This window comes from Eptesicus fuscus, chromosome 10 (genome assembly GCF_027574615.1).
Source record: "Eptesicus fuscus isolate TK198812 chromosome 10, DD_ASM_mEF_20220401, whole genome shotgun sequence".
NCBI classification, from domain to species: Eukaryota; Metazoa; Chordata; class Mammalia; order Chiroptera; family Vespertilionidae; genus Eptesicus; species Eptesicus fuscus.
Genome location: NC_072482.1, coordinates 24,249,166 through 24,271,770, shown reverse-complemented (window position 1 = coordinate 24,271,770; position 22,605 = coordinate 24,249,166). Strand labels below are relative to the sequence as shown.

The window sequence follows — 22,605 nt, the reverse complement described above, 5'->3', positions numbered from 1 at the left end:
TCGAATTTGGAATCTTGGGCTTGAGAATCCCCTCTATACAGTGAAATAAATCTATTTCCCTTTAGTGCCAGGGCCTCCTAAGATGCCTGTCAACTTAGTAGTCAATTCCAGTACCATTCCAATGAGAGGAGATAAAAGAATATTCTAGGATAATTTTTCCCTTCTAGAGTGCTAATTGTAAACCTTAGTGCTATTTATCTTAGAAATGTAATAATTTTATATTTGAAAATGGATATATAGAAATAAATATCTCTTAAATTGTTTACTTACAACATTAAAATTAAGTTCAATTAAAATGAGCTTGAATCATATGAATACTTTTAGAGCCTTTTAATTATAATATCTATATACTTAATGTCATCCATTGCAAAGCTATTCTAATGGGAAGAACTTGCAGTGGTCTCACATAATCATTTCAGGGGATGTTGGTAGACAGGAAAGCTGCATAGGTAAGGGAAAAGAAGTCCATCATTTTAAAACTTTATTAGTATTGAAATTCTATGTAGATGATGTTTTTGTTTGTTTCAAAACCAGGAAACGAAACCATTGCATTAAAAGGGCTGTTAACGTGTTATAAACTAGCAACCATAGTGTTATCTTAATATTTTCAGGTGCTCCAAAATGATGTATTAGCTCATCAGTCCACAGTGGAAGCTGTTAATAAAGCAGGAAATGATCTGATTGAATCAAGTGCAGGAGAAGAAGCAAGCAGCCTTCGGAACAAACTGGAGGTTTTAAATCAACGCTGGCAAAATGTTTTGGAAAAAACAGAACAACGGAAGCAGCAGCTGGATGGTGCCTTGCGCCAGGTGAACGAGAGAATACGTTCTGAAACTGTCTGTGGTCTTCAAGACCAAAACAGCATGCAATTCTTTCATTGGTTTGCAGACCCCTGCTTAATTTTCCCACCTCAAGGAGAAGTGTAAAAATAAGTGGGATAAAGAGTGCTGATGAGAAGGCTCTCGAGTTCTTAGTGTAATAGTCTTATCTACTAGCGCCCTCCTGAAGAGAGGCAAGGCCAACCTGGCGGCACCTGGCTGTTCTTAAGAACGCAGGGAGAGGCTTAGCAGGCGGGATTGTTTAAACCTTGTTTTCTGTGCGGAAGTGACATTGTTTATGGCCCAAACTTAAAACTCTCTGTCACTCTAGGCCAAAGGGTTCCATGGCGAAATTGAGGATTTGCAGCAGTGGCTGACCGACACGGAGCGCCATCTGTTAGCATCCAAACCCCTGGGAGGTTTACCAGAGACGGCCAGGGAGCAGCTTAATGCCCACATGGTAAGTGTATTATTTCCTACAGCTCTAGCCTCAGATTAAGAAACTAACCATCTTGTATGGACCCTGGTGATAAGTAAATCGTGGCAGGAGGTTTAAAGGATATAGAGTTTTCCAGCAGGAATCTCTATGTGTAAGTGCTAGATTGATTTAACTTTTCAAATCAGAACCTATTCTTTATTTCAAAGGTTGGTGTGTCAGTACATGAAAAGAGGTTTTAGAAGTCTAGACATTTTTTAGAAGTATACCTTCCCCCATAAAAATGATAAACTTGTACGGATAGTGATGAACATTGTGTAAATTAAAAACTGTTGCTCTTTGAGTGAAAGGAAAATTCCCTCAAGTAATCAGAATTGACTTAAAAATTATTGCTGTTAATCATTGCATTTCCACCTTGCTTCACAGAAGCCTGGAAACTATGTTTTTGTCCTGTTCAAACAAGGTCACTTAACTTGTTTTGTTGGTGATAGGGCTGTATCTTCAGCTTCATGCTGTACCAGGTATGGACAAGAGGAGGCTTCTGTTTGTCCAACTGCAGCATTCTGCTTGTGGGCTGTTCCCACCCAGGTCCTATGGCCCTGTCAAGGCCAAAGGATAAGGAGGAAAAAAATAATTAAAATTGAGTCTCTGGCTTTCTTTCACAGAGATATGGGCTGACAAATTAAATGTAGGCTGCCTTTGATTTATTGACATTTGTTATTCATTTCCCATTATAAATCAACTCTAAAAGTTCTAAGTGAAAACAGTCTGTTTCAAAGTTTGAAAACGAATCTTCTAATTCTTACACTTGTGAATTTGCATCAGGAATTCATTTTAATATTCAAATGCTGATAATTAGTATCTTATGAAATAAAAGGAGTAGTATTTAGGAATTTGACAAAAGAAATGGGCCACTGAACATTAAAGTCTGCACTCTTTGGCAGATGTCTAATGTTGTAAGAGCTTATTAAAACTGTACTTATTTGGAAATAATTTGGAATTTGGTGATTTGGAGAGGAAGCAACCATCTTGGAGGTTTTATGAAGAAACACAACAGAGTTAACATCTTATTTACTTCACAATTGCCATGAGCAGTTAAAATAAATCTTATTAATCTGTTATGAAATTTTCTAGAGACCTTTCATGTGTATTCGTTATTTTAGAAAATTATTATGTCTGTGGTTATGTTGTTACTGTTGTTTTAGTTTGGTTTATTTTTGGTGCCACAAGTGACCATTTGTTCACAGAAAAAAATAATGGACTAAATAATAACTTGGGAATGTTTGTTTTTTCCATAAAACCTGACTGACTTCCAGATACTTCTTTACTTTCCTGGAAGTACCGCTATAGCTATTACAGTGTTCATTAAGTATAAGTTTAATGGATTCTTGTACAAACATGCCTGGGAGTAATCTCTAATAAAAATGTTAAATTAGAAGAATATAAGTATGAAATTGAACAGCAAAGAGCTTATCTTTAGGATACTTTACTTTTAGAAAAATATTGGATATTAGCTTATGTGGTTTGGGTGGGGTATTTGCTATAACCTGGCATAATTTACCAGATTATAGACATTCCAAGATTTAAGGGATTCTAAAGAGTTATTGATATTTGTAATGCATTTTTAGTAATATTCTTTTGATTTGGTTGTGTTAGTTGAAGAAAACCTAGAAGAGTATAGTTTCCTCAGATTTGGCTATATTTAAAAGTTTTGCTGTAGGATTAAAAGTTGTCAATAGGTGATAATGTCAGTATGTTTAAAAAGGGTTTTTAAGGCTTAAGAAATTATCAAGTTTTGAGGAATGGAAATGTTCTGCAGTTATTAGTAATAGTTGCACATCCTTGTGAATATACTAATAAAACACTGAATTTTATACTTTAATATGGATGAATCTTTTAATTATATGTCAGACTTAAAAATTATGAAGTTGAAAATGTTAGACATAGAATATATAATTTTTCAGTGGGGGAGCTATGATTTGACCCATATTATAATCAAATCAATGGACTACAACTAGTCTTAATATTTTTATAGGAATGTAACTCTTGTTTCATTGATTTTAAATTCTGGATTTGTTTAAACAGTATTATTATTTTTTTCTATAGAAGATACACATTGCATTTTAGTTGAAAGCTTTAAAAATGTTATAAGTGAGAATAAAATTCTCATAGTACTACAAGTTTGGCTTTTTTGATTCCAAAGTCTTAATAATCAACTTAAGTGTCTTACTAAATTGGGTCTTTACTTTCTACCCACTGAATGTCTTCTGAGCCCAGAACTAAATTATACCAAAAATATTATAGTTACTGTATTAGCTAGTCCCAGGAGAGACTTAGAACCTGCTTTACAAAGGAGGAAGTCAGGGTTCAATGAGGTTAACTTTTTTGCCAAAGGTCACAGTCTGATTGGTTACTGTGAAGCCTTTCTCCATAGCATTTAAAATACTGTTTTGCAAACCTTCGCATGCCAGAATGGATCGGTGGTGGCAGCATTTCTGAGATTTCTCGGTAGACAGGTTATGGCTATAGGTCTAGTTGTTGTTTCAATATAGTGAAGAGTTTGAATGTCTCAGGGTTATGCTGTTTGCTGGATAGAGATGGATATATGATAAGGGGCTTGGGTTTGATGAAATGGAATAAGAACTCTTAGATTTTATTCCCTTAAAAAGTGATATAACTTGGGGGTTGGGGTATCTCGATAGGAAATCTGTGCCGCCTTTGATGTGAAAGAAGAAACATATAAGAGTCTGATGCAGAAAGGCCAACAGCTGCTTGCAAGATGCCCCGAATCTGCAGAGACAAATATTGACCAAGACATAAATAACTTGAAAGAAAAATGGGAATCGGTGGAAACCAAACTCAATGAAAGGAAAGTATGTGCCTTGATTAATATAATAGAATGAATGTTTTAGTTGTTTTATTTCATGGGTTTTACCTTATCTCTGAGTAGCATGATCAGTGGAACTTTTAATGATCATGTTTGAATTTATTTGTATACAGTAGGCGTTTTCATGGGGTCAGTTGAAAATAGCATTCTGTCTTAAATGAAGAAAAGAGTTAAAGGAATGTATTCAAACATAGATAACAGTGTATCAGAGATCACTGTTACTAGCTATATTTTTAAATTTGTGAACTACTCGAATTCTAGGTTGTTAAATAATTCTATTCTAGTCATACTTATTAAACGAAAGGATGTATGTAGGGGGAGGGAGTGAGGGAGATCAAGTGAATGAAATAATTGTCCATAACTAGTAAGCACTTATATGACAAAAATCCATGAGATGAGATTAAAAATATTACTGCTGCCTGGCCAGTGTTGCTTAATGGTTGTGTTGACCTATGAACCAGGAGGTCATGGTTCAATTCCCAGTCAAGGGCACAGGCCTGATTGCAGGCTCGATCCCCAGTAGGGGGTGTGCAGGAGGCAGCCAGTAAATTATTCTCTCTCATCACTGATGCTTCTATCCCTCTCCCTTCCTCTCTGAAATCAATAAAAACAGATTTTTCAAAAAACATTACTGTTTAATGCTGTAAGAAAAATGATAGGATAGGAATAGTACTAGACTGTATGTCCTCGCCAACACAGCATATATTTCATAGTATTATAATTCCAAAAATTAATCTCATGACTGTCAAGTTTTCATTTTACAGATGCGTTTTAGTAACTGTTCTGTGCTTAACTGACCCCAAACCATAGTTTAATGTATATTAAAATGTTTCTAGCTGCAGTGAGATGCTTCTTAATATACTTCAAGGGGTTTGACTTGCCAGAACCTTAGGGATGGTCCATTACATTCATAAACTGTTTAGGTAATATAGCTTATGCATAAATAAAGTATAGATGGGAAGGATAGCCACCAGAGAGTGGTTTAACTGGGAGGGAAAAACAACACTTTTAAATATCATCAAATACTAAACAACCTTTCTTCGCAGGCTAAACTGGAAGAAGCCCTCAACTTGGCAATGGAGTTCCACAATTCTCTCCAAGACTTCATCAACTGGCTCACCCAGGCTGAACAGACCCTAAATGTTGCTTCTCGGCCAAGTCTTATCTTGGACACGGTCTTGTTTCAAATCGATGAACACAAGGTATGCCATAACTCACATGGAGAGCATTCTGACTTCAGACCTTTTAGACAGCTGGCTGTTTTCATGTCAAAAGCATGAATTTGCTAGTTTGAAAACCTTTCTTTTGTCCTTGGAAATAGTTTCAGCTTATGACACCAGAAGCATTTTCAAGATAGGTTCACTCCTCATTTGTTTCTCATTTTACGCCCTCCCCCCCCCTTTTTTTTTTGGGAAAGGTCTTCGCCAATGAGGTAAATTCTCACCGTGAGCAGATAATAGAGCTGGATAAAACTGGAACCCACCTGAAGTATTTTAGCCAGAAACAAGATGTTGTCCTCATTAAGAATCTGCTTATCAGTGTCCAGAGTCGATGGGAAAAAGTGGTTCAACGGTTAGTAGAAAGAGGAAGATCTTTGGATGAAGCAAGGAAGAGGGCCAAGCAGGTAAACCTTCATAAAAATTCTCTGAACTTGGCAATGCATCAGTTCTAGCTTTTGAAATACAGGTTATGTTAGTAAAGTACTTGTCTTGCAGGCTGCGTTAGGGGTAACAATCCTGGCACGAAGCCAAGGTGTTCATTTCCTGCAAGGGCCGTGGCCTGGGTTGGGATGATGACATTCCTTTTTACCTGGCAGCAGCTTCAGGCCCTGGGGACTGATCCTGAAAAGACTGATTATAGGTTGACTTCATAGACAGGCCATTATCTTAAGCCCTCAGAATTTTTTGTCATTGGGTTTGTTTGTTTCTTTGTCCTGTCAACCTCCATTCTCATACTTAGAGTGAGACATCATACTTTATTATAAGGCTACCTTTTATTTAGTTCCTAAGCCAGACTTTCTTCAAACTGTCAGCTGAGAGCCAGACATTGAGCCTTCTTAGACAACCTTCTGAAAGGTATATTCTGTGTCTGAGTGGGTGGGTACTCCTCACCTCCCTGAATCTGTGCATTGTTGGCAAGCCTTTATTTCTTTGCTAATATTTTGATACAGCTCCATCCCACTTTTAAATCGTTTGAATCTTTTGGGGCTGCATTTTTTTTTTTTTTAATCTAGAGACACTCACAAGGAACCAGCCTTACTTTCTTCACCTGTTATTAATATTGTGTTCTAGACTGCACACAGAGGAGAAGCAAAATTACATGCCTTTGTTCTCCAGCGGAGAGAGAGATGCACTCACCTTGTTTGGCAAGGTTGATTTTTATTCGAAACTAGAAAGTGTAATATCGAGGCTGAACTTTTATGACTCTCTTTGTCCTGTTCAGTTGCATTTGTCCATCATTGGTGCTGGGCCCCATTGTTTGGGGGAGCTAGGCTCAGTTGGGTGATATAAAAGATGTCCTGGGAGTTTAGCGTTCCAATGTTTAAAATTATCAGCATAAGTTTTTAAGGGCTTTAGGAATGACGGATTACACTGTTATAGGATTACATGCCATATATCCCTTTTTGAGTGGGAGGTATGATATAAGCAGTGTTAAAAGTGAGTCCCTGGAATGGAACCAGTCCCTAATGATTTTGTAAGATAACATTAATACTGAGCCTGACATTTTTCTCTCCACATATGTAACAGTGTCATCTGTAGTTTAGGCATTTTTGAGTTAAGGAAATCTAGCTTATAAAAATCTCTTGGATGCCAGAAGCCAGTTGCCCATTCTCTTCTTCCCTTCTCCCTTTAATCAATTTTATTTTGTTTGTTTAATTAACTTCATAAGGATTATCCTTCCATACTTTACTAACATAACCTGTATTTCAAAAGCTAGAACTGATAATCCTTCTGGTCTCAATGCAAAAGCATAGCATTTCTTCTGTTTGTACCATTTAAAAATAGTTTTGAAAGTAGGACCAGCCTTAGAACCTGTGTGTTTATATAATTAAACTTACCATCTAATTGTTACAGCCAGTGTTATTTGTAGTAAGACTGTCTGACACCATGACTAGCTGTATCTTCCTTCCTTCCTTCCTTCCTTCCTTCCTTCCTTCCTTCCCTTCCTTCCTTCCTTCCTTCCTTCCTTCCTTCCCTCCTTCCTTCCTTCCTTCCTTCCTTCCTTCCTTCCTTCCTTCCTTCCTTCCCTCCTCCCCCCCTCCCTCCCTCCCTCTCTTCCTTCCATCCTTCCTTCCTCCCTCCCTTCCTCCCTCCCTCCCTCCCTCCCTCCCTCCCTCCCTCCCTCTCCTCCCTCCCTTTCTTCCTTCCTTCCTTCCTTCCTTCCGTCTAAGATCTCAGTTTTGGGCTCAAATGTTGACCGTAGTTCTCTGACTTGGACAATGTCTGTTCCTGTTCTGGCCTCCATGTTTTCATGTTGACATTGATTAGCATTGTGGGAGGGGTGTGTAGGGAGCGCTGGTTTGATGAGATGATCTCCAAGGGGCCCTTGCAGCTTTGCCATTCCGTGCTCTTATTGTGCTGTTTTGGTAAGAAGTGTCTTTTTGTTATTCCATTATTAATGTGCTTTGATATGAAACACATTTTATTTTGATTACCTAAGTCTTTGCTGTGTATCTGTTCACTTAACTTTATTATGAGACATAATTTATAACCATTTTCACAACTTGGTCTCCAAAAATAGTACCCACTAGTTCTCAGGAATAAACAGAAAACAGACTGTGGGTGAAATGAAATATATGTAGCACCAGACTATTTCAAGGTCGATGACAAAGGGAATTATATTTTGTTAGAACTCAAGTACTATGGGTGCTCTTACATACTAAACCAATTATGTGAGGCACGGGCATTAAGTTGAGGATTTTGATAGCAAAATAAAGATGTTCGGCTATCTTTGTATTAAACAGGAATGAAATGACCTCTTTTTGTTCTTGTTACTTTTTAAAGCCAGTTTACAAACTTTATCCTCTCTCTCCCGTTTTATTCCTTTTCTTAACATAAGAATTAAACACCTTAGAAGTCAACCCAGAAATGTCAAGAGACAGCAGAAAGCAAATAAAATTCTCTGAGAGTTGGTGTTAACTAAGGAAAAGAAAGGGAGGGAAGTTTTCCCTGATGCTTTCTAACGTATCTGTTTTTGTTAAACTTTGTGTGCTTGAATGAATTCTAACAAAGTGACCATGGGCAGGACCGCACAAGCCAAGTGTGAACAAGACAGTTTGTAATCTGCTGATGAGACTACTGCTGTTTTCTTCCTCGGGGGAATTGTTGAATTAATAATTTTCAACATTTCCATTAACATTAATTTCTATTTTAAATAAATATTAGATTTTAAATATAGCGTATAGTGAAAGTTTCCTGGACAAAATGTGAATTTCTTTACAGTTCCATGAAGCTTGGACTAAACTTATGGAGTGGCTAGAGGAGTCGGAAAAGTCTTTGGATTCTGAACTGGAAATTGCCAACGATCCAGACAAACTAAAGACACAACTCTCGCAGCATAAGGTGGGTCTACAGTTAAGAAAAGCATATGGTGCCCTGGCTGAGTGGCTCAGCTGGTTGGAGCGTCAATCCAGTACACCAAAGGACTGCAGGTTCGATTCCTGATTAGGGCACATACCTAGGTTATGGGTTAGATCCCCGGTCTGGGTCTGGGAGCGTACTGGAGGCAACCAGTCAAAGTTTCTCTCTCTTACATCGATGATTTTCCCTTTCTCTCCCTTCCTCTTGCTCTAAAAATCAATAATGAAAAAACACACAACATGTCCTCAGGTGAGGATTAAAAAAAAAAAAAGTATAGTATGTCTTTATATATTTCAAGATTCCTTTTCATTTCTTACTTGGTTGTACATTTATTTATCACTGGAGGAAAGAAACGTTGTTCAATGAGAACTACATGAAATTTAAAACAATTGCCCTTCATGTTGGTCCATTCCATTATGATCTAGGGTTCATTGGTAAAACAGACAAAATTAAAACTGGAATTCTTCTACAACCTAAAACATATAAGGGTTTTGTGGGGGTTCAAACATTGGCATTTCAATTTTATCACAATTGTCTTATCTAGTATTTCTTATCATAAGCCATGTAGAAGATAATTCTATAGTAAAAAATAATATAAATTTCTTTTTAACAGTGTATTGGGGGAAATTGGTTTCCTCTGCAATGTGCATGTGTGGGTATATGAAACTCCATCCTAACCCTCAAGGAAACACAGTCATTGGCTTCCTTGTGTAAATTAGATGTAGAAACATTGCATTTTATATTTTCTATTCCTACCACATGGCATTCAAAGTGCGTTTCCCCATCCTCCTCAAATCTGTTGAGTTTGGGTCCTTCTGTCATTCTGTTTGATCATCAGCACTCAGGGTGAGGATGTGGGTAAAGGGGAGTGGTTCCTGCAAATAGTTGCCCAGTTTTAGGCACCTACATATAAATCATTGCTTGAAACATGATCATTTATAAAAGGATTGAAAAAAATATGGGGCAATGGAAGGTCATCATCAGAAGATTCTAGATGGTTGCTTCCATTAGTGAATCTACCTACCTTGGAGGGTCACGATCCTAGGATGACGGAAGGAAACATATTGAGCATCCGTTTTTGGCGAGACGAGGGCTTATGAATGGCTTGTCCTGCTGGTGGCCTATGTCCCTGAGCTGCCACACGTCATGCTGGCAGCACAGTGACGGTGAGCAGCGTCTTCCTTCCTTCCCCCGATGGAAAAACGAGAGCCTCCTTCTCAATGTAGAATGTCTTATTTGAACTTGATCGTAGATGTAGATGTCGTGTCACGTAGTCTTATGAAAGTCTATTGAATATTTAAATTAGAAAATCCTAGAAATGACAATATACAAAGAATCCTGTGAGATTCTCTATTTTCCCTAGTGTGACCTATGGCCACAATCACCATTTCTCTGAGATGAAGATACAAGGTTCATTAAGACAATTTTAAAAGAAGTCTTTTCTGTTCATTATTTGGGTACTTTTTGTCCTTAAAGAGTTTTAACCTACCCTGTATTCAGTATAACATTTGTTGTGTATTTGCTACGTGAAGGAAATCTGTCAATACCGTGCTTCTAGAACTAGCATTCTGTTTAGAATAACATGGAAGCATAACATGTACAGAAATAGTGCGATATTATAATTGTGCTCATTGTTAAAAAATTTCCCAGATGTAGTTGCTTCCTTTTACAAGACAAAATAAATATCTTAGTCATTATAAGACACTTAAAGTGTCTCGCTTTTAAAGGCAATAAAAACTTACTAGGTAATTTTAACTGAGGTTATTTTGGAAAATTATACATTTGTATAGCATTTTTCTATCTGGGGTGATTCTAATGTGCTTCCAGGATTGAGAATCACTATATTAAGTGTTCTCGTGATATTTTATGAGCTTGTAAGCTGCCTGTTCAGTTGACCTTGCTTTCTTCTCATCCCTGGGATTATGTATTCAATAGCAGTTGGCTCATTCTTTCTATTACATTCTATAAACACAGAGAAAATATAACCTGATAATGAGCGGCTTACAAAGACAATATCGCTGCTGCAGAAAGGCTTATAATTGAGTTGTGTAGAAAGGATAGAATTCACCCCTCCTGCACATATGCATACACAAATGAAGTATTAAATCATGGAGGTCGTGTTAGCAGGATAGCTATTTGGTACTTGGAAGAGTAATCTGTAGATCTTTTGAGACTTTGGTAGGTCATTATGGAGGTGGAGAGGAGGGGTGTAGGCCTCCTAAGTGGTGATTAGAATGACCAGTAGGTCTAAACATAGGGACCTAAAGGTGTGGTTCTTATTTGTCCCTCATCCTAGTGCACAGATAAAATTACATGTAAAATTATCATGAATATAGGAAATGTGTGCCAAAAAGATGTTTGGCAAAAAACTCATAAATTTGTACAGTATTGAGTCCCTCCATGTCCTTACTGGACTGATAGTTACTCATAGAATGAATGTTAACTACATTTTCCTCCCTAAACCATGGGATTTTCAATAGTTTATTAGCAATTCTATCATATCATAACTAGCATACTGTTTATAGTTTATAGCTACAAAAGATTTGGGACTTGTTTGGTTTTGAAATTATTTTCTTGATAATAATAAGTGCTCTAGGAGACACCTGGCTTCTGAGAAAGATAATTTGAAAATGTAAAGATTATTGTCTATCCTGATGTGTTCCTGTGTAGACTACAGCACTGAACTGTTTGACTTGATTATTTGCTGATATCTTCCAATGGTTAGACCCCATTTATTAGAGACTAGAGGCCTGGTGCACAAAATTTGTGCACTCGGGCGGGGGGAAGGTGTCCCTCAGCCTGGCCTGCACCCTCTCACAGCCCAGGAGACTTCGGGGGATGTCCGATTGAGGGCTTAGGCCCGCTCAGGAGTGGGCCTAAGCCATCAGTCAAACATCCTTAGTGCTGCTGTGGAGGCTGGAGAGGCTCCCACCACCAACGCTGCACTCACCAGCCATGAGCCCGGCTTCTGGTTGAGCGGCGCTCCCCCTTTGGGAACGCACTGACCACCAGGGGCAGCTCCTGCATTAAGCATCTGCCCTCTGGTGGTCAGTGCACGTCATAGCGACTGGTCGTTCTGCTGTTCAGTTGATTTGCATATTAGCCTTTTATTATATAGGATGCCTCTTTTTTTTTTTTAAATATATTTTATTGATTTTTCACAGAGAGAAAGGGAGAGGGATAGAGAGCTAGAAACATCGATGAGAGAGATACATCGACCAGCTGCTTCCTGCACACCCCCCACCGGAGATGTGCCCGCAACCAATGTACATGCCCTTGACCGGAATCGAACCTGGGACCTTTCAGTCCGCAGGCCGACGCTCTATCCACTGAGCCAAACCGGTTTCGGCTAGGATGCCTCTTTTAATGTCTCTTACCCATTTGTGTATTAGTCCCAAGTATAAATGCACATTGTATCCTTGTTTAACATCTAGGAGTTTCAGAAATCCCTTGGAGCCAAGCATTCTGTGTACGACACCACCAACAGAACTGGGCGTTCTCTGAAGGAGAAAACCTCCCTGGCTGATGACAACCTGAAACTGGATGACATGCTGAGTGAGCTCCGAGACAAGTGGGACACTATCTGTGGAAAGTCTGTGGAAAGGTGAGATGTTCTTTAATGAACCAAATGTTTGGTTACTTTGTAGACCTCTTTCAGATACACAAGAGCCGTACTTTGCAGGGACATTTTAGGAACCTGAAATACGTCCTTTGCCTGGGGAACTTCTCGGGTCCTTAGTCCCCCCTTGCACAGTACCTGCACTGAGAAGGCTTTGCTAATCATCACGATTGTTTTTAACTATTCAATTCACTCAAAAGTTAGAACATTCCTCAAGCTTCTGTCATCTCACACCTGACTGATCTTCCAGGTCTTCTCTTGTCCTCCTTAGTCCAATTTCTACATAACTACTAGGTAGTCTTTTTAAAAGTAAATGGAAGCCGGTCATCCTCTGCTTCATGCCCTTACGGGACTTAATATTGGTGTGAACTAAACTATAGACTCTTACTGTGCAAGGTCTACTGATCTGACCCCTGTGTTCCCCTCCAACTTCCATCCACCCCTTTCTAATCTCCCCCTTTCTCATTACACTTCAACTCTGAAAGACCCCAAATTTTTAAAAATATATTTTCATTGACTTCAGAGGGGGCGGGGGGAGATAGTAACATCAATGATGAGAGAGAATCAGTGATCAGGCTGCCTCCTGCACGTGCCCCCTACTGGGGGTTGAGCCTGCAAGTACCAGGCATGTACCCTGACTGGGAATTGAACAGTGACCTCCTGTGTCGACAGTGTCCTCCAGTGACCTCCATAAGTCGACGGTGTTCAACCACTGAGCCACGCCAGCTGGGCAAAGGCCCAAAATTTTTAAGAAAGAACAATAGTACTGAAAGAGCTTAACTATATTAGAAATGTTTTCAAAGTTTTCATTGATCTTAGTCAAATTGCTTTAGTCACTATCAAGATTAAATAGAGTATTTTATTCCACTCTATGGAACTTCACAGTAATACTTTTGTGTTTTTCTAGAAAATTTAAAAATCTTCTCCAATCTCAAAAGGTCATGCTTTAGACAATGTCATACAGTCAGATAAATGATTTCTTTTATATGACATTCTTGAGAATACAAAAGATCAGTGATGGCAGACAGATCCGTCAATGCCAGGGGTTAGAGATGGGGGCAGGCTGAGACTATACAGAGGCAGCACAGGGAGATTTTTGGGGTGATAGAACTGTGTTCTGTATCTTGGTTATGATGATAATTACATAAATCTATCTATACATGTGTTAAAATTCACAGAACCGTATATCCAAAACCCTCCATTTTACTGTATGGTAATTTAGAGCATAAATTTAAAAAAATTTTTTTTTGTTAAAAAGCCATACTTTTATGAAGACATGGAAGGATCTGTGGCTTCCGGAGGTGATGATGAAGGAATTTTCCTGGGACAGTGCGATGCATTTAAGGAATAAACGAGAAGGATTGAGAAAAGTGTTGTTGTTTTTTGTGTTTGTTTTTGTTTTTTAAGGGAAGCAAAGAAACAGCAGAGAATACCAATGCATTGTTTTTTCCTCTGAGTTTGGCTCAAACTTCATCAATAAATTTTAGCTGTTAGGATGTACAGGCTGGCTTTTTTGTTGCTTGGATTGACTTTTCTTCTGCCCACCCCCCAGACAAAACAAATTGGAGGAAGCGCTATTATTTTCCGGACAATTCACAGATGCCCTGCAGGCCCTCATTGATTGGTTGTATAGAGTGGAGCCCCAGCTGGCGGAAGACCAGCCTGTCCATGGAGACATTGATCTAGTGATGAATCTGATCGATAATCACAAGGTATTGTCATCTGGGTCATTTTATTCATTTCATTTTGATTATGCTGGGTAGAGAAGAAACTGTTACCACGTAGCCTTTTAAAATCATAGATACTATATATCATGTTACATAACAGTCTTTAATATTGAGGTGTATGTGCAGTTGAGCAGAATCAGGAAGCCAACTTTAAAGATGGTGTAGGAAAATCATTTTAGTGTCAACAAAATACTTTTGTTTTTAATTTCCAGATCCAAGACCTTTTAGAACTTAGAAAGTTCATTTCATTCTCTGGTGCTTTAATACGTGTTTCAAGAATGTTTTACTATCTTTTTTTATTCATTTAAATAATTATGTAATGTCATTTAAGAACATTAATGTAATTTAAGAACATTCATTGAGTGACCTGGAACTTGATCATTGCATAAGTGGATAGATAATGTGACATGATCTATGGGGGTCATGGTCAGCTGCTTTTCTTTTTTAAAAAAACGTTTTAACCTTGCCTCTTGAACTACAGCAACTTATGAGACAACCGTATATGCTGAGAGATTTGATTATTATTTCAAGAACATTGGTTTCCTTGAAATCTTCTGATATGTATGTTAAACTGTGTAAATCAAAGGTCATATTTGAGACCTCCAGCTGATATTGAGTGTAAGGTTCTAAATTATGATCAAATGCTGTTACAACTTAAAGAGCTTAAAAACAACATGAGGTACTATACTAATGTAGAAGGATTGTGTCAGAGTTTACTTTATATAAAGATATTTTACAGCACTGTTTGAATTCATGTTGTATTTCCCCTCACCCTTTTTGAGTTCAGAAAATTTATTTCATTTAAAAATGCTCTCTTTATACTTCCCTAGTTATGCTATTTTGATCTTACCTATTTTTTTTAAACAGTTGGTCCTTTTGCATATTTAGTTCCCCTTTTCTGGCTCTATTATCTCATTATATCAATAAAGGAGAGTTTGTTATTTTGAATATTAGAAAATAAAAGAATAAATGAAGAACATTGATCAGGCCCACACAAATAAAAAATTTAAAGAATTACGTTGCTTTGCCTATATTAAAACAAACGTTTTGTGCATGATTAATATAAACCTTTCCATTCCCTGGCAGCCATTCAATGAGTAATGAATAGTGTAATGTTACTTTTTACATAAATACCATTTTTGTAAGCTCACTGTCTAAACATTTACTCCCCTAGGCACTTGCCAGGTTTTTTATATATTAAAGGTCATCAAGAACGAATTAATCATTCAGCATTAGTAATACAATTGGAAGGCTCAAGAAATTTAAGTATACAGAGTACATTGGAAAGTCTACTCAGATCTATTGGACTAGTCCTATCACAAGAATTTTTAGACACTGTCCCATCTATGCATGCATGTGTGTGTGTGTGTGCATGTCTATATGCAGGTACATCTTGTTTAACACTATTCGGAGGAAATCAGCAAAGAATTCATCACTGTTTTTGATGGGCTCTCTTTTATGAATGATCTGAGTACCAAAATAGAAAGCCATGGATACAGCAACAGTGATAAAATGTACTTGGTAATATTCATTTGTGATCATTTTTTTAAAGAAAGATAAGATAATATTGTTCTATACATAAAGTTGGCTCTTTGAAAGATCTAGTCTCATATACAGACTCTTGTATCAGAAGTAAAGAACCCCAGGTTCATTTCTTGATTAAGACTGTGGCCAAAAGAAGCCAATTTAACTCCTGGCACGTCCGAGTTCATCTGAATTAGATGGAAGCAAAAACCAAAAAGCTTTTACTCCAAAGTGACAAGGATTTAAGCTAATAGAATTTGACATTATGGCTTAGTAGTATTCAGGGTGCTGTAAAAGATGAAGGCATGTTACAGAGAAAAGGGACTACATGCCAACTTTCCATGAGATTTCCTGCCATTGTCATGAAGGATCCCATGATGTACCCCAGGATTCCTTCGTTATTTGTTAGTCTCTTACGTTTGTTTACACTAAGTAAGAGTAGTGTGGTAGCCAACACACACTTGGCACTCAGTGATGATTTGAGAGGAATTGAGACACCATTTTAAGGAATCATAGAAAAGATGAAACTTGATGCAGTGTTTTGTGGAATTGAAATAAAGGGTGGTCACCATTATTTACATCCAATGCGTCATCTAAAAAATAGGGTTGTTCACTCAGAAGAATGTTACAAGATTGAACCAATTTATACAAGACTGCTATTTTTAAAAGAACTTGACATTTTATTTTTCAATTACAGTTTTCATTCAATATTATTTTGTATTAGTTTGAGGTATACAGCTTGGTGGCTAGACAGTCATATACTTTACAAAGTGTTCCCCCAATATTTCTAGTATCCACCTGGTCCATACACAGTTATTACAATATTACTGACTATAGTCCCTATGCTGTACTTTACATCCCCATGACTATTTTGTAGCTGCCAATTTGTACTTTGTAATGCCTTCACCTTTTCCAACCAGCTCCCCTGCTGGCCTCCCCGCTGGCAGCCAGCAGTCCGCTGTCTGTGTCTAAGATACAAGACTGGCCGTAATGGTGCTCTGACAGATTGTGTGAAAAATCTGGGTCCTTCCACTCCACGTCTCAGAGATCTATCCATGATGTTATCATTTGCACACATATATTTGAAACTTTTGAGTTTTACTGTTTTGGTTTTGTAATTAAAAATTAACTTCTATAAGAATATGGTTTTCTTTAGGCCTTCCAAAAGGAACTGGGGAAGAGAACCAGCAGCGTGCAGGCCCTGAAGCGCTCGGCCCGGGAGCTCATAGAAGGCAGCCGGGACGACTCCTCCTGGGTCCGGGTCCAGATGCAGGAATTGAGCACACGCTGGGAGACCGTGTGCGCACTTTCTGTGTCAAAGCAAACACGGTTAGAAGCAGCTCTGCGCCAGGTAAAAATTATGTACTTACAGCAGGTGTAGTGAGAAGGTATTGAGGCCTCCATGAGAGCTGCCCATTTCTTAACCAAGACGATCATGGAGAAGGATATTCTTAGAGCATCAGTGCCTGGGTCCTTCCCTCACTCCTCCCCCCCTCTCCCCCATCCTTCTCCCAAGAACTTAAATTACTTCCAAGGGAGGTTTTCTAATCTTCCCCTAAATGTGCTGCTTGAGTAATTTTTCAGCCTGAATGTATAATGGGCTGCCATTCATCTAAAACCAGATTGTTAAAATAGTGAATCATTCTTCATATATAGGCCTTTTTTATTTTTTTAAAAATATATTTTTATTGATTTCAGAGAAGAAGGGAAAGGGAGAGAGAGAGAGAAACATCAACAATGAGAGAGAATCATTGATTGGCTGCCTCCTGCACATCCCCTACTTGGGGATCAAGCCTGCAACCTGGGCATTTACCCTTGACTGGAATCGAACCCGGGACTCTTCAGTCTGCAGGCCGACACTCTATCCACTGAGCCAAACCAGCTAGGGCTATAGGTCTTTTTTATATATTAGATGCTTCCTTACATTTGTAAAATGCAGCACCATCTAGCTTTATCTTTTTAATGGGGATAGTGCATATGATTAATCAATTTAAATAGAAAACTTTTTTTTCATTGAGAGGAAGAATATACTGTACTAAGCATATTTGGAACTCTTGTTTGGGGTGCGTGTGTCTGTGTGAACCTGTAGGCAGAGGAATTCCACTCGGTGGTGCATGCCCTGTTGGAGTGGCTGGCCGAGGCGGAGCAAACCCTTCGTTTCCATGGCGTTCTCCCGGAGGACGAGGATGCTCTTCGGACTCTCATTGATCAGCACAAAGTGAGTTACATAAATGCTAAGTCAAACTAAATGAGAAAATCAAACAAAGTAAAGAAAATGGACTCGTGGTTGCAAATATCAATTCCATGAATATTTTCCCTCCCGAGAACTAATTAAAGATCTAGCACATTTGAGAATTCACCTGTGTCCTCCATACTTGCACAGGTGTGTCCTATGCACCTATACACAGGAATGTGTAGCTATCCTTTTATGTTTCCTTTATAAAGAAGGTGGTTATTCTAAAATTAGTCACTCGATTTTTTTATCTTTAGGAAGCTTATTGGTTTTTCTAGGGGGTTATTTGGCATCTGACCAAAACTGGTCAATTTTGTTGCATTTTTATGTGCATTTCAAAGATGAAGTTTCCTTAATGAGCAGTTTGGCATAAGTATACCATTAGAATTGTACATTAATAATTTTGACTTTCAAGACAAGCAAGTAATTTAATAATTGGTCTTCAAATTTCATTTTCAAGCCTCTGCCAATTCTGTTTTTAATCAAGGACCACCTTAAATTCTTTTTAGAAGTAACTCTAAGATAAATTATAAGTTGATAAAGGAATTATATAAGTAGACATATTATTAAATAATTAAGTAAAAATCTGGCCATTGAGGTTCAGATCAAGATCTTCCTGTGATAATACATAGAACTAGCAAAACCCTTAAGAGAGTGGTTCAGATAGCTCTTAACAGATGTTTGGGTTTTTTTAACCTTTGATTCTAACTACCAGGAATTTGTAATGCTAGCACTCAATGTTATATTGATGTCAGGATTCCTGTTATCTTTAAAGGATCTGTTTAACCACTGGGTAACCTCGTCTTTCAAGGTCAAGTTAGAAATACATCATTAATTCCAGTGTAGCATGGGTTACATCATCTATGGAGACTTCTTATTTTAATTACTATGCTCTATCAATGATGCATGGTGTAACCTGTAGTAATGAAATACTGCCTTGTCATTAATAAAAGTGATGGGGGTTTGTATGACATTATCTGGAGGAATGAAATGCTACCCACACCATTTAAAGTTGAAGCTAGAATGTAAGAAATCAGCTAAGAGTAGGAAAAGTATATCAGATTTACTGTGACTTCTTTATTCAGTTCAGTATTTTAAAAATGTAGTCTATGTTTCCATAGGCTGACCATCAGCCAGCACTGAGTTACTCTAACATACTTAGGCCTGGGGAGGGTCTCACCACCCTCCCAGCAGGACCAGGGCACCCCCAGGAACACCAGGAGGCAGGTATCCAGAGCAGAAGTCATGGTTTTTTACAAAAATTGTAGGTCCTCCCATAACATCATTTCGTTATAATATTGAAGAGAGGCGATAGGACTTTAACTCTTGTTTATATCAATTCGCCTATGATAAAGTTGGTTTTGTTGTGTCATTTTGCTTAAAGTCCCAGAACCTAGTGACCATGTTAAGTGAGAACTTACTGTAATTATCTTTAAATATTTTTAAATAGCATAAACTATTTAAATAACATGCAGTTTTATAAAGGGCCTCTTAGTAATGAACATTATCTAATTGCAGGGACATTATTCATTCCTTTTCATTTCCTCTGCTTCCCTTCACACATTCACTGATAAAAGAGAAACAGAATATTTAATTTCTCAGCCCCAGCACTAGAGACATGTTAGTATAAATCAACTCCTAACAATGGCGAGTATTCCCACATGAGCACACACTACTCAAGTGGCACTTGGGCGAGATTGGAAGAGCACAGAATACAACAGGGAGTTGGCAGCCCAGTGCCCAGCATTTGCGCAGGACCAGGCTCTTGTAGGTGTAGGAGGGACTAAAAGTACATGATCACGTCAACTGTCCTCTGCAAAGTACAGCTGTTGCTAACCTCTGAATTTCTCTTCCTAGTCAAGTTTTTCTTCCTTTCTTTTAAGAGGATATATATTGGGGGAAATTAGAATATATTTAGAGGTAGATCATGATACTTAAAAAAGTAGGTCATGTTACTGGAGTATATTGTTAATTGAACCTGGAATCCACAGAAGTAAAAAATGTGTAAATAAAAGGTTGGAAAGCACTTATTCAATCACAGAAACACAAAATTGAATCTTTGATCTTGTGGACCTTAATATCTAGCAGATATGGATAGAAACAAATTATGTCAGCACAGCAAAATGCTCAAGTAGGAGGCATATGATAGAACTGCTTCCCAGAGTTTCAAAACGAAAGGTCACCAGACTTTGTAGTAAACACCTATGTTTTCAGATGATCACTCCCCACCCCCCCACCCCCCCACCCCCAGCACATGGCATGGGTATCCGCTGTATCTGCAGCCTCTGGCACTTCTTGACAATGTGATCAAGGAATCATTTTTAGCATGGGGGTCCAGATAGATTGGGGCATCTATGGATGCTTGAGATTCAGTGTGTGGTTTTGGAAGCTTGTCACCTGTTTTAGGGTAGAGGACCTCATTTTTTTAAGCACACTTGCAGAGCTCTCTGATTCATGTATCTATGGACAGAGTTCTGATGACAGAAAGTAGTTACGTAGGTGAGGCATTTGTAAAATAGCTGATGGGAAACCCTTTCCTTGGACTTTGGCGGCTCATCTATGCTGCTGGGGCAGAGAGTGGTTCTTACCGGCATGGAAGGGAGGGTCAGCTTGTACACTGCTGGCCCGCTGTCTGGCCCCCTCACTCCAGCCTCCCTCTCGCACCTGCCTGGCTGGATGTTTGTGCCGTCTCTCCCACACCCTCAACTTTCCTAGCTCCTTGCCCTGCCTTCTCGCTTCCTTTTTGGGTACATATTCCTATCTTTCCTGACGTAGTTAATGCCATTTTAAATACTATCCTCCTTGTCTTATTTGTTAAATGTGTTGTTTTTTTCCCCCAATCAGTATTATTTCTATTTCTGGTATTACTGTCTCTCCCAATCCTACTCTCCATTAATACTATAATTATAATATATCCCAAATCAGGAGAGAGTATATCTTGTGTAACGTATTAAAAATGTGTAATGTAAAGTGTGAGGTCCTATCCTATAACTGTATTTTAAAATATGTTGTAGAAAGTACTTCGTTCCCTATGTTTGTGCCTTCTTCTCCCTTAATGCCCCAATTAGTGGATCATATTCAGCTGTGAAGACACCAGTTGAAGTTCTTGTTTATTTGTTGAACTCTGCCAGTCACATGACTGTCACTGGAGTTTTGTTTTCAGCCATGCCAACAGCTAATGGAAGCCTTTGCTTCTGCTGCAGGAATTCATGAAGAAACTGGAGGAAAAACGAGCTGCCCTCAATAAAGCGACCAGTATGGGGGACGCCGTCCTGGCCATCTGCCACCCCGACTCCATCACCACCATCAAGCACTGGATAACCATCATCCGGGCCAGGTTTGAGGAGGTCAGTGTGGCTCCAACCATCTTCAGAGCAGTGGTAGCTCTGACAGCCAGGCAGGAGGTGTGGAAACTTCAGCTTTTAAGATGCACTCACGGCCATGGGAACATGAGGCCTCTGCAGAGAGAAATGTCTGTAACATACCTTTCCTGGAGCATCACCCGTCCCTGCAATCCACTTTTCTTTAGACAGTGAAAGGCATTTGGCAGCCATATCCCCAAAACACGAAAAGGCAAATACTTGCTTCGCTGTGTAACTTAGTTCCTGTCTCGTTTCCACATTGTGTCTGTTGAATAACCCAGGGGTTGGATAGTATTTCAGTATATGCGTATGGAATGAGTTTCATACACAAAGCACATTAATTCTATATCTAAGATCTTAGCTATTTTTATTTCTACATGGAGTAAGCATACGTGGTCCTTCAGAGAATGCATATTTGAATGTGAGTTAGAAGTCTGAGCGATTGACATACATCTCTAAACTTCTGAAGGTGACAGACATCGCTGAGCTGGGTCTTGGTACCACGGATGGGATCTAAAAAGACTTCCAGCCCAGGATGACCCTAGTTCACATTGAAATTATTAAATCATTCACTAATATGGAAGAAATTCAGAGAAATTTCTATTTTTCCGCCAGGTGCTGGCCTGGGCAAAGCAACATCAGCAGAGACTAGCAAGTGCCCTGGCTGGGCTCATTGCCAAACAGGAGTTGCTGGAAGCTTTGCTGACTTGGCTGCAGTGGGCTGAAACCACGCTTAGTGATAAGGACAAAGAAGCCATCCCCCAGGAAATTGAAGAGGTGAAGGCCCTCATTGCAGAACATCAGGTAAAGTAAATGCCATCCTACCCACGTCTTCTCAGGTGTTTTCTTTCTTTCACGGCTGTGGTGCTCAAAAGATTGCTTTGTACCTTCACTTCCATTCCTCAAACACACTCTTCAACTCTTTCCAACTGGGTTTCTAATTCTACCACTGCCTGAAAACTTTTCACAGATACTGAACTTTGACGGTCTCTCCTCTTTATCTGTTATCTTCCCCAAACTCTTTCCTTTTTGGCCTCTGTGAAGTTACACTCATGGGCACTGTCTCAGATTGGCTCCACCCCTGCCCCCCTGTCTCTCGATTCTAAGTGGTAGCTCTATACTCCATTTCTCTCTCTCCCTCTCTCTCTTTCTCCCTCCCTCCCCTCTTTCTCTGACCTCACCCTCAAATGCTCACTTGCTCACTTGCTGGTTTCATTGCTTCATGTTTGCATTTTCTACTGTCTGCTGCTGAACATCTCCCGAGATATCCACCGTCAGAACTCCAAATATGCAGCTATATCGTTTTACTCAAAAAAACAAATCATTTCTCGCCCTAGCTGGTTTTACTCAGTGGATAGAGTGTTGGCCTGCGGACTGACGGTCCCAGGTTGGAGTCTGGTCAAGGGCACATGCTTGGGT

General features: G+C 38.9%; 1 protein-coding gene across 2 annotated transcripts in view; it reads left to right on the top strand.

Moving 5' to 3' along the window:
* The window catches only part of DST (dystonin), a 438,404-nt gene that overhangs the window by 395,898 nt on the left and 19,901 nt on the right, over positions 1–22,605 (top strand). For both annotated transcript variants that reach the window (XM_008161813.3, XM_008161974.3), the window contains 12 exons: positions 612–809; positions 1,150–1,278; positions 3,957–4,127; positions 5,188–5,343; positions 5,559–5,765; positions 8,584–8,703; positions 12,156–12,325; positions 13,893–14,052; positions 16,748–16,942; positions 17,681–17,809; positions 21,028–21,171; positions 21,802–21,990. In XM_008161813.3, coding sequence (XP_008160035.2) covers positions 612–809; positions 1,150–1,278; positions 3,957–4,127; positions 5,188–5,343; positions 5,559–5,765; positions 8,584–8,703; positions 12,156–12,325; positions 13,893–14,052; positions 16,748–16,942; positions 17,681–17,809; positions 21,028–21,171; positions 21,802–21,990 — 1,968 coding nt within the window. The remainder of the gene's footprint in view (positions 1–611; positions 810–1,149; positions 1,279–3,956; positions 4,128–5,187; positions 5,344–5,558; positions 5,766–8,583; positions 8,704–12,155; positions 12,326–13,892; positions 14,053–16,747; positions 16,943–17,680; positions 17,810–21,027; positions 21,172–21,801; positions 21,991–22,605) is intronic.